General features: G+C 41.4%; 1 protein-coding gene across 5 annotated transcripts; it reads left to right on the forward strand.

Moving 5' to 3' along the window:
• Positions 1-115: 115 nt before the first annotated feature.
• On the forward strand, positions 116-10,504 carry LOC107226571 (zinc transporter 6). 5 transcript variants are annotated; one of them, XM_046734955.1, is made up of 7 exons: positions 116-523; positions 1,679-1,831; positions 2,200-2,614; positions 6,795-6,992; positions 7,923-8,025; positions 8,116-8,229; positions 9,804-10,504. In XM_046734955.1, exons 1-7 carry the CDS (start codon positions 451-453, stop codon positions 10,293-10,295), a joined length of 1,548 nt encoding a protein of 515 aa, XP_046590911.1. In that variant the 5' UTR covers positions 116-450; the 3' UTR covers positions 10,296-10,504. The 5 variants fall into 5 exon arrangements, with proteins under 5 accessions (XP_046590911.1, XP_015522918.2, XP_046590913.1 ...); XM_015667431.2 differs by having other exon boundaries at positions 117-523; positions 8,113-8,229; XM_015667432.2 differs by lacking the exon at positions 6,795-6,992 and having other exon boundaries at positions 8,113-8,229.
• Positions 10,505-12,514: the final 2,010 nt, after the last annotated feature.

Raw genomic sequence — 12,514 nt, forward strand, 5'->3', positions numbered from 1 at the left:
GTCGATCTGAGTGAGAAATCGCGGGTGAGAGCGACAAAAATGTATAAATTTATCGCCCTTATCGACGACGTTGGAGCCAGATCTTTATCGCACACTTATAAGCCGGTCGTTATTGCCGCTGGATATCAGTTGACGCTTGTCGAACGAGCGGAGTGGCAATGATACCGGGTACGAAATGTCTGCAGCAGAAGCAGCCGCGATAATTTGTCAACGCTGATACTCGGCAAAATGAATGAAAATCAATTACCGTCGATCCAGCGATACTCGATTATCGCCATTTGCCGCCGGATACGCAGGCTCTGAACTACCATCGGAAATATTCTTCAAAGTGTTTCCGTTTTTTCTTTATTTTTATTTATCTTTTTATTATTTTGGTTTTTATTCACTGTACCGTCGCACGTGTTATATTCGTAAGTGAAAGAATGATAAAATGAGGTGTTGAGTGGAACCATGAGGATATTCGCGAGTGAAAATAATGATAACGAATTTGGTGGAAACGATGCCTGTGATAGTATGAAATATGGTAAGTAATCAAGGTGTCTCGATAAAAAAATTCACAGTGTTTTACGAATAGATCAAATTCCTTCGGCTTCTGTCCGCAGCTGATAGAAACGATGACTTGCTGTATGTACTTTGATTTTTTTATTTCTTACGATTAGATTAAAAACACATACACCTTGAAATAGAAGACAAAACTATCGCTCTGAAATTCCTGTACGGATAATTATTTAAGAACAATGGTAATGTCAATCGAGCATCTTTAATAGATTGATAATTATCGTCTCAAGTGTTCAAAAATTGATTCATGTGTGATTTATTTGATTCCAAGAGAATCGTTGAAAAACAAACGTAGTTTTTTTTGGGATGTCGCAAAATTAGTAACTGATAATTCGCCAAAAAAAAAAAAAAAAAAAAAAATCGCTTCGTTTCGTTTAACTTGTGTTACGAGATAACCGGGTATGTTCTGCAATGATTTTGCGCAGATATTCAACGTATTGAAATCCATGAAAACTGTTCGCATGTTCATGGAACAGTAACAGTTAGCTAAACAAGTTCTTCAACTGTCTTTAGGTATTTTTGAAATATGCTTAAGTTGAAAATTATCTAGTGTACATCGGCGAAATTTTCACCGGATTCCGTTACTCGTATTACGCCATTGCGATAATAATATTAGCAACGGGACGGTTTGGTTGCGCAGCTCTGTCATCGTCATTCGATTTCCACCGTACAGCGTCGGACTGATAAAGTGCAATTTTCGCGCGTTGATAACGACAGAAAATTACCGTCGTAACGTTCGTTAATGTCTCCCAACTAATTATCTCCCGACGAAGGACAGGTGTCCGATAAAAAAATATTCTCGCGTGAAAATTGACTCTCTATTAACGAGGAATAACGATTCGCTTCAATTATTTACACACCTTGATTCTATCAAGATTTTTCAACGGCTTTGCTCTGCCGCAGATTGTAACCTTGTTTGTAGAGCGAGAAGGGAGTGTAGAACCATCTTGATAAGCGGGAGATAAAAAATAACGGCGCAATATTGTTCAAATCTTCGAGTTCCGAATGTTAATCACATCAGCGAATTATAATATTCACCTGCGCCAATTCACACGACTGTAACGTTATCGTGTTCGTAGTGTGAAAAGGAAATATAAACGTGCTTCGTATCTTGTTTCAGGAAATATCGAACAGGCAGCGGCGCTTAAGTACAAAGTACAAATCTTCAAGATATTTGGCCAGAAGAAATCGAAATGGATACTATGCTTGATTGTGTGCAATTCAATTGTCGTTTACGAACTATGCGAGTGGGCAAATTCCACGAGAAGTTTGGGTGAGTTTCAGAGTAAGATGTCTCCCCGGTTTTTCAAATTCACAATCCAAAACGTCCGCGTAGTAAACGCGCAAATCCAATCGATTGGTAAATAAATCCAATATTGTAAATACTGCGTCGTCGTTTGCTTGATTCAGGCATTGTTTGGCCATGACTCAAAACCTGTTGAGGATAAGCGATACCGTCAAACGTCACTCCGGGACACGTCGAGCCTGAGCGATAAGACTCGATATCTTGATGGCTCGTCGAAAGAGCCAAATGTCGCGTTTTCGCGGCGCAGATTAGGCGAGAATAGAGAAATGAAAAAACTAAAAAGTAAAAAAATCCGTCGAGCATACTAACACGCGAAAAATATCCACGAATTCCAGCTTTGAGGGCGTACGCGAACACCGTAGCCTTCAACGTCTTCGCTCTGTTCGTGTGTCTAGTCTCCGTTTGGGTGAGCCAAAACGCTTCCTCGGCAACACCGAAGGACCTTCCGCCGGCGAAGAAGCCGCTCCAGAATCACACGCGATCATTTTCCGGCTCCGGTTATCCGCATTACAAGAAAAACTTGGCCTTCCATTTTCCGAGGCACTCGATATCTGGTCCTTGCCTGCTACAGGAGGTCGAAGTCCAACGAGAGGAACCGAAGGTTCCCATCGTATCCTCGCTGTCGATTCTAGGCCTTGAAAAGTACGAGGTCCTTGCTCTCCTAGTCTCCTCTTGCCTAGCTCTAGCCGCGGCCTCTCTCATCGCCGTCGAAGCCTTCGGAAGGATGAAGGATCAGCCGACAATTCACACGTGAGTATAAACGAGAGCGCGATTTTCGAATAAATGGTTACGAACGAGAGCGAGAAAAAAGTGATTTGAGACTGTTGCGTGACGGCTGGACGTCGTTTGAACCGAGAGTCCTTACGACAAAAAATAAATTATCAAAAATGGACGATGTGCACGAGATTTAGATTATCATTCGAACAGTGCATAGCTCATGAATCTACGAACTGATTTCATTTCTTTTGCGATATGTCATAGTAGACTAAAAATTAAACGACACGTGTTTTTTTTTACATGCCACTAAAGGCTTTGAGGGAGTGAGACCACCGTTGAAAGTAAGGCATGCCAATCGGCGCTTTGGCGGTTACACCCACAGGAACATAATATTTTTCAACCAATCCAACTGGAAAAGTTTTCTCGTAACAAGAAACGAAAAATGTAATTCTCTCAGTCGAATGAAAAAAAAAAACTGCCAAAGCTTCCCTCGACATGACTTACTTTTGACGGTGGTCTCACCCCCTTAAACCGTTTAATGACAGATAAAAGAATAAAATACGTGTCGCTTGGTTTTCTAGTCCAGAAATCAAATCGGAGAGATCGACCTGGGATACCTTCCTCGTAAGACAAAAGCTCCTCTAAAAGCCTGACGGTGAAACGTGGTAAAGTTTCATATCGAAATAATCAAATCACCTCACGTCATACCGATATTGTCCTTGTCTGTAACGCTGTCATCGTTATCTCAGTGTTTCGTTAATATGTAGCCGTGTAGTGAGTTGGAGTCAACCGAGTCCAGCGTCGGTAACGATTCGGTAGAGATTAGATTAACGATATCAGATGTATATTCATCTATGGGTGCTTGAGTGTGATTGTTTCGATTTTGAATTCCTATCCGAGTTATCGCACAACTGTTCACAATTTGCCTGTAAGTGTAAACCGAAGCAATAACAGTACTGTGAGAGTCTTCTCTCGCCGAAATACGATACCATCGATTCCTCATTCCCGGTTACGATATCCCTTATAGGTATAAGAAGGAGCTCGAGATAAGTCCTGATCATTAATGACTATTACTGCATTCGCACAACCAATAACGGTCTCTTTACCGTATTCTTGTTTCATTTTGACTGGACTGCCAGACTCCAATCACTGACGTTTGCTACCAACAATAAGTCACTAGAATGATGTCATCATTTGGTCCGGCTGTTGCTACCTGATAGTTGATTAGAGGATAAAAAATGGTGCCGTATGTTTAAGTGTTGTCGGATAGAAAACTCTATAGTTAAATGCAAGCAGATCCGTTATGCACTCCGAATATTTACTAGTTTCACTTTTCGGAATGCGGTACTTAGAGTGCGTGACAGCACACGTGTCTGTCAGTCACAAACAGGAATCTAATCTATCTAGGACACAATCAATCTTCGTCATCGTTCTGACGCGATCATCGAATTCCCGAATAGCGAAAACTGATCATCCCTCTCTTCCCCAAGACAGAAGAAATCAGTGCGCACACGGAAGAGACTACTTTTTGTTTATATCGCAACTCAATTTTTATAAATAACGTTTGAACCCTGTGTTCCCGTACATCAATCTAACAAAACCAGCAATCCATCATTCAATTCTACCGAATTCATAGAGTCTAGTTGATAAAGTTTTAAAATTGGTTTCCTAAAGTTTGTAGTCTGTCATTGAAAAACAAGGATTGGTAGGCGATTATTGGATCTCATCGATATAATCGGAACTTCCAATGGTTCTTTATCGTTCGAAGGAGACTCTTCGTCCCTTCGGCATCCGGTCCATAAAAATCTGGACCATGAGATCCGTTCGTGCTTCTCCCAAGGCCAATGTTCATCGGACTGTCTTACGGATTATCTCGACGTTGCATTACGCTCTCCGTACACGCAGATGGGTCTCGGAGGATTCAAAGGTCCACGGCCTCAAAGCAACCTCGTACTCCTATAAAGAAGTATGCTCGCGATAGAATGAGTACGACGGCTCAAAGGTCGGCCCACTTCCTCCATTCTCACAACGTCGTGGTTATCGCTCGCCCCGGGTTATAGTTCGCCAAATATTTACTCTTCGTCGCGATTATCGAGGCAGAGTACGAAGATTTCTGCCCCGTGTGCCGGTCTTGCTTTTCGCCATTGGCTCCAGATAAGAGGGACAGAAATACGGTTGTGTTCTCTGGCAATAATTGCGAGCGATCTCCCGCGGTTATTAATTGCGACGTAGATCGTATACGTCCGTATGTAATTGATCCGGGGAAAACGCTGAATTGCCAGAACTGCACCGCGTTGAGCTTGGTTAGCAGTTTCGGAAGCAAGGTCGACCCGCTTTGCCAATAGTGATTTAGTCCCCCGGATTCTCTCGAGTTCACGGTCGCCGCTCCCGTTTCGCTTCAGCTGCCCCAGAGATCTGTCGGAACGTTTCGCGAGCATCCACCCTCAATTTCCGGTTCTTCGTTGGGTCCCGCAGTTTCTCTCGAACTTTCGATAACTTCCGGAAACTCATGAAAATTCGTTGTACGAGCAATCGGATTTTCAGAAAAGCACTACGAGTCGGAAGACGAGGTTCCGTGACGCTCGAGATACACCATTTATTCACAAATACATTATACGTACACTGAGAAGAATTTCATTTGTTACAGTAACTAGAAAAATTCGGTAAAACAGGTATCGTTGAGAAAACTGTTTGAATATTGTTGGAATTACGAAAAAAGAGGTACGCCTAACCATTTCGCGCTATTGTCGATCCTTTTTTGGTTATTGCAACGCAAAATCAATTTCTGAGGTTTACTTCACTTTTTTAGTTGAACAAGGCTTTAACGTCAATTTATCGTTGCACAAGCATTAAATTTTCGCAACTGTTGCAAGAAAATATAGCAACAGTGATCGTAATGAGAAATAATATTAACGGATGCTAGACTTTCTGGTAACAGCTATAAAACTAATTTTTATTTTCTACCTGGAACTGTATTTTGTCGATTGTGGTAAAAAATGAAAATAGTTAAGGACTGAGCGGTAACCGGAAATAAAAATTGCTCTCAGTGTACGTACCTAAGCAATAAGGTAGAGCTTTTTAGCGGAGCGAAAATGCGTTTGATAATCACGATCAGGGATTTCTGGTTGCGAGTATATTTGCTTGGTGAAACTAAACGAATCGTACTTGCAACAGATGATATGCACACTGAAGCGGACGATAAATTGATGCGAAGATTTATTTATTTTTATAACACAGTAAAAGTGAAAGATCAATGAACGTCAATCAATGCTTCCAATCACGCAACTGTTCTATTCGACTCAACTCCGGCGATGATCTAGCCAGACGTAAAAGTCCGTGGGTGTCGATTACCGTCTAAATCTTTAAGGTAAAATCGGCATTCCGACCCACCGACAATTGTCTGACTTAAACAAATAAATCTGATGAAACATTATCTACAGGATGATGAAAAAGTTGCTTTATCATTGTCAGTTTATCCTCTGTGACTCTGAGTAAGGTTCACTCTGTGATTAGAGTCAGGGCAGTGCAGTAAATGACCATTTTCATAAACTTGCTGCAGCGTTGTTGCGTTCAAATTGGACTCTTCAGATTCGGTCTGATTTTTATCCAGACAAACTAAACGCGAAGCAATTTTCTAATCGTTGAAAATTTCACAGAGAGCATTAAGGGGCTTGGTTACTTTTTGGACTTGATCAAAAGTTTGCCATACATGCGAAGAAGAAGGAGAAGCTGAGTTTCGAGTTTACAATAAATTTACCAAAAAATTAAGTAAATTCAAATTACTTTTTTATGTTTTTCCTATAAATTTTAGTAAAATTTCAAACAAATAAATAGTAATTTACATTGCTGCACCGAATTTACAAATTTGGAACCTGATTTCCTAAATTGTCAACACTTGTACAATAAATTCACAATCATTGTTAACAGTGTATCAGGTTTATAATGAGGGCACTGTACCGAATGAACATTTCCACGTACTTTTTGCAACGTCGATAATTTGTTTTCTTCAAATTTTATGTAAAAAAAAAAAAAAAAACACCCATCTCATATAAATCTGTTTCAAAAGTAAATTCAGCATTTCGCAAAGTATATTCTAGGAAAAGCTTTGACGTGTCCCTCTTTTTTTCGAGTTTTGAGCAAAATCTGCTCGCTTCTTCTCTCTCTCTCTCTCTCTCTCTCTCTCTCTCTCTGAAGACTTTGAAATATTTCACAGAGGACGCCTTGGGCTCGGTTCTCTTCTGGGTATCGTGACACACGTGATAACGGTTTACAGTCACCGAGACGCGGCGCTGGATCACGTCGTATGCAGGGCTCTGCCCTGCCCCACGCTGAAGGGCTACAATCCTATTTTTGGCGGCAACGTTTTGGGCGCCGCGATTCTCTGCGGAACTCACCTCCTCATCCATTACTGGTAACGAACTCACGTCTCTGGTAAACACGGTTATTTATCAGTGTGAGGGGAGGATCCCTATCCCGGGCTTTCGAAATGTAAACCGAAAAGGGGAACGACGTTAGGCGTGTCCTGATATCCTGGCCCGCGTATATTCTTCCATCCTTCACCTTATCCCTGTTTTTGATTTCCCCGATTAACCCTTTCTTCGTGTTCCCGCATGCTTCGGGTGGGAATCGGGGCGGAGTTGAAATTATGAACTTGAAAAGTTCCGAAAGCACCGAATTCCGATTTTTTTTGTCGTGAAACTTGGAGTCAAGGAATCGAACTTTGACGAAACATCAAAGTTTCAAATCGTCCGAAACGAATCGACGCTCAAAGTTCCGAAAGTGCGAAAATGAGAAACTTTAAAAATCTTAAGTATCGAAATTCCGAATGATCGAAAACTTTCAGTTCTGTGAATTTCTGGCTTGATGAAATTTCGCCACTGAATTTTCGATACTCTTACGTTCGGAATTCTGGTCATTCTGATTTTCGGTTTTTCCGATTTCTTCCACACGCTCGACGAATGAACAACGTTGTATGATTATATTTTAATTTTTCGAATTTTACTCTATCCAAACTTGAATTTTCGAAATCTTGCATTTCGGAGCCTTGAGCCGTCGGGTTTCCGACCACTCGAAACTTTGTTGTTTCGTACGAGTTTGATTTCTTTACTTAAAGTTTGGCCACCGAAAAATTCGGCATTAGGCGCTTTAGGAACTTTTCAAATTCCGAACTTCAACCCCGCCCCGTGAGAATTCCAACTCTAATTTCCTCTCTGGACAGAAAGAAAAAAGGAAGATGAGCTTGTGCCTGTCCGGTCCATTCTTTCTCTCCTTACGTCTCTCTTTACTTCACTCAACATCCGTTGTTGTATTTTATTATTGTTATTATTATTTTCATTTTCAGGGACATCTTCGTCGTGGACACTGCGGCCACCTTGGTCCTCGTTGGACTCGTGGCCACGTCTATGTTGCCATTGGCTTTTTACACAGCCAGCATAATATTGCAGGTAGATGAGCGAGGTCGTTATTTTTCTATCAAATTCACGCACGGCCAAAGTCATTATTTCTCTTTTATCGTTTTTCGTTTCGTGCAGAAGCTTCCTCATTACATGGGTCAGCAGCTGGACAAATGTCTTCGAGAAGCTCTGAATATCGACGGTGTTCTCGAGTTTAGGAACGAGAGATTCTGGACTCAGTCTTTCGGGAAACTCGTGAGTATAAATAATGCTACCACTTGTCAAAATTATTTCGCGGATATTGTTAGAGATTCGACGATGCCTGCGATGAAAGAGTTCCTAAGATTATTGTACTCGGAGAAATGAAAAAAAAAAAAAAAAAAAACAAAAGAAAAGAAGAAACGAACGAACTGTAGAATGATAATAACAACTTGAGAGAAAGAAAAATACTACGGAAAACATTTTCCCGCAATGTAAAACTGACTCGTCCACGAGCTGATGAAATAATTCGGACGGAAATGCACCGATTGTTTTACGTTAAATAAATGTTGTGTTTTGTGTATTCATCCCGCTTCGTTTTACCCGCCACTGTATAAAATTTCGGTTTTTCCAATTTGATTTCCGCGCGGCGAAACGTGAATGAAAAACCGATGAAATATCGTTACTCCGTGTCCCCGAAGCACAAAACCCTCGGAGAAACAGGTATGGAGGTATCCTTTTTGTAGAATAGGAGTAATATTTCGCGGAGAGAGAGAGAGAGAGAATTTCCGGCCGGTATCGAATCCGGGGTGGATATTGTGCGACGACTTTACGGCATTCGAAAATTGCCGGCGTATCGCAAGACGGATTGTTACACGGTCCTATCGTTACGATCCGGTTATCTTCTACCCAGCAACTGCAGTGCGAACATTAGTCTGAAATTACAAAACAATTTCACGGCACGTCGCCTCTCGCCGCTACCCTCCACCCCTTTCGCCAGCAGTAAAGCCCGAGCGGAACCGGAAACGCCAATCGGGTGCGAATACTGCAGCAGTTGCAACGGAGAATCCGAATTCTGCATTCTAGACGCATCGCGGTATTATCCGCCCAAAACAATCCCGGGTACCAATTTTGGTACGAAAACTGAAAAAACTCGTACCGGTCAACCGGTTAATCTTCTCTTTTGTCAACGAAAGTTTATCAACTCCCGATCGGCACGTGCGATGAAAGTAAAGAGCACGTAGGTTTCGTAAGCTCCTCAATCATCATGACTAATCCAGTGAATAAAATTCGGACGGGACCTCAATCCGCGTATGAATCATCAAAAAGTGATTTCACACTTGTGTAACATCGTAATGAAGCATTTCGAATGAAATTCGTCACTAATTCGACATCACGTCACCGATGAGATATAATTGCACACTTTTGATCGTACGAATTGTACAGTCGCTATTTCAAATCATCCATCGATATACAGTCGGTATGTTTTTACAAGTGAATTTCATTAATTTTCTTCTGTAACATATATTTAAGAATCCGATGATTTTTACCTCAAATTCAAGGTCCGAATTTCACGACAATCTTCAAATCCAACGTATGTTTTCACATTCTAAGACCATTTTGTTAATTGTTCCAATTGGCTGGCAAGTTTGCGGTAATTAATATTCACCGGTGGATGTTTTCTCAAACTTATCATCAATATTACGTGCATGATTCTCCGTTTCAAAGGTCTTAAAAAAAAATCAACAAATTTTTGACATTCGATCCCTAATAAGGGGGGTGACTCCTGAGAAATATTATAACATTTATTTAACATAATGACGAGTGAAATTTGTTCTCTCCGTTCGCAGGCAGGAACGGTGCAAGTTCGCATTCGAAGAGACGCGAACGAGAGTCACGTGTTGGAACGAGTTGTGGAGGGACTCTCGCGAATAGTGACGACATTGACGGTCCAGGAGTTTCGTGAAACGCCACAGGCGAAATTGGAGGCCCAGAATTGCACCGAGTACTACATAAACGAATTACTTCCAAACGCAGTCGGTGAAAGGAAGAAGACGAATCCGTCGAAAAAAAGGAGCGAAGCCGACGACGTTGAGACCGTTTCGATCGACGACATCCTCGGCGTCGAGAAGGAGCCCGTCAGGACCTTTTCCAGCCCCGGAAAATCGGAAGCTAACTTCGTTTCGAAACCGAGGACGATCACCATTTACCAGAACAAAAATGTCGAGGGGCAAAAGAACTACTTGTTCAACCCTCACAGAAACAATGAAAACGCCCTTATTGTTGGGTCGAATGTCGACGAGGACAGATTCACTGGCTGTACTATTGGATTCGTTGGATAGGAGCGAGACAAGGCTGAAGAAAAATATTGCGTAACGGTTTTTAGTCCCGGGTTGTGCGTTTGTTGAACAATTGTACATTGAGGAACAAGATTACACGAAAAAATGGTGGAGAAATTTTCGTCCGGACATTTGCGTGTAATTTTTACTGTATCGCGAGTATATATATATGCGTACGCATAATTGTAAATAAATATTTATTATGTAATTGAGATGTGGAGGGTGAAATAATGCCGCTTGATTCGTTTCTTTGGCATTCCAAATCCGAGAGAAAAACTCGTGAGGCTGGTGATAAGGAGTCGATGAGATGATAACCAACTTCAGGATTCGTAAAAAAAAAAAATTCCATCGATCTCATGAAATACAATGAAATTACGTTGCGGGAATAAATGAAGCAAACGATTCTTGCAGTTCCCTGAATTTTTTGTCCGTTTAGCTAATTCATTTTCAGGGGAATATTTTCTTCCCTGTAAAGTAGATTAAAATCTTCATGACTAGCAGATTTTCTGATAATCAATGAAATATGAGTTTTTAAAATTGGAAGGCTTCGTTCCAGATTTAAAAGTTCAACGTTGTTTCGCGTTCGTGAAACGAGAATTAATCTGGTTGACGTTTTATTCGTTTGAACTCGCCGACGGAGGTGCGTTGGTAAATTTATATTTCCCAAATACGGGGAGGAATAGAGAGGAAAGCCTTCGCTTTTAATTAATAAAAGAACGCCTGGAAATGCGTGTTTTACGACCGCAACCTGACCTTCTCGCCCTCGGCGATCAATCTTCTAAAGCTTCTAACTTTGCGCGGTCGTCTTCTCAATTGACAACCGAATGGCCATCCGTGAAGTTAACGCTTACAAGAAGAGTATCAGATCATCTAGGAGTGTTTGTTTTCGACAAAATATGTAGTTTCGTCCGTTAGGCCGTTCTTTAGTTCGGTAATAATTGACTGTATTGGCAGTTCGGTGAGTCGAATGCCCTGATAAACGATACCTGTTGCGCATTTTTGCCTAAGACATCAGTTTTCTTTGTCCTATCCTGAAGTTTCCATCACAGATTCTCATAAATTCAACTGTGAACGAATGTGGAAATGAAGAATCTTAACCTCGATGGTTATATAAGGCGCATTCTACGCAAACTCGGTAAACGGTTGACCATGAAATTTTTTAAATACTAATTTTGATCGAGATGAAATGGATGCTCCGTATATGAGACGGTATTTAACGCAGTGTAGTGGTTTAAAGACCTAACAAGCTGATAGGGAGAGAAAGAACGAAGCTACTTGAAACTTTGAGTGTATTTTCACAAACATTTGAAAGGTAGGAGCAAGATTTTTTATCACACAACTATCGGAGAACGGCAGCGTTATTAGCTGAACCGTTAACTGAAGAATATATCTTTAGTCGACGGCTGACTATCGGAGGGTCTGGCCACTTGAGTCTGGAAGTGGCAGGAAAGATAAAGTGCGTATTTCTTGTCTGAAATGTAAAAACTAAAATCATTATACATCATACATCATACATCATCATACATAGTATTAAAGTTCGAAACCAAACTTTGGATGTTCGGATGTTCAGAAAGTGACGTGCCCAAATTTTTTTTTTCTCTTGACGTCTTCAATCTAAAATCAGCTAGCCGAGTTCCTCAGTCTGGAAACAACGCGCAGTAGAGCGAACGGATGAGAATCGCGCTTCGCGGATTTCGAGTACCGGGTTCTCTATCTCTTGGATCGTGTGCTCCGGGTCCGCTTCCTGGTGCAACCCGACTTCCAGGTCAAGCGCTCCGTGGTTCCTGTTTCATGTTTACAATGAATTATTTTAATTCATTTTTCGCGCAAGCCCTAATTCAGTAGCTATCAATGCGCTAGTAAGATTTCTACAATTTTTCGTAATTTTCTCCTAATCTTCTTGGTGAAATGTGTCAATAAAAAAATTATATTGATTCTTACACAATATTTTTGATGTCCCAGTTCCGCTATCTGATGAAACACGACTGCAGGGGCAAGCGCTCCGTGGATCATGCATTCCGAGTACGCTACCTAGTGAAACTCGACTTCAAGGAGAGGACGAGGGGGACGAGCAGGTGGAGGAGGACGAGGAAAACGAGGAGGACAAGGTGGACGAGGAGTATAAAGATGGTTGGCGGTGGTTGGAGGTAGCTGAAGGTGATTTGACCTGGTTGGAGGTCGGAGGTAGTTTGCGGTGGTAGGAGGTAAACGGAGGTAGTCGA

Source organism: Neodiprion lecontei, chromosome 3 (assembly GCF_021901455.1).
Source record: "Neodiprion lecontei isolate iyNeoLeco1 chromosome 3, iyNeoLeco1.1, whole genome shotgun sequence".
In the NCBI taxonomy this organism is placed as follows: domain Eukaryota; kingdom Metazoa; phylum Arthropoda; class Insecta; order Hymenoptera; family Diprionidae; genus Neodiprion; species Neodiprion lecontei.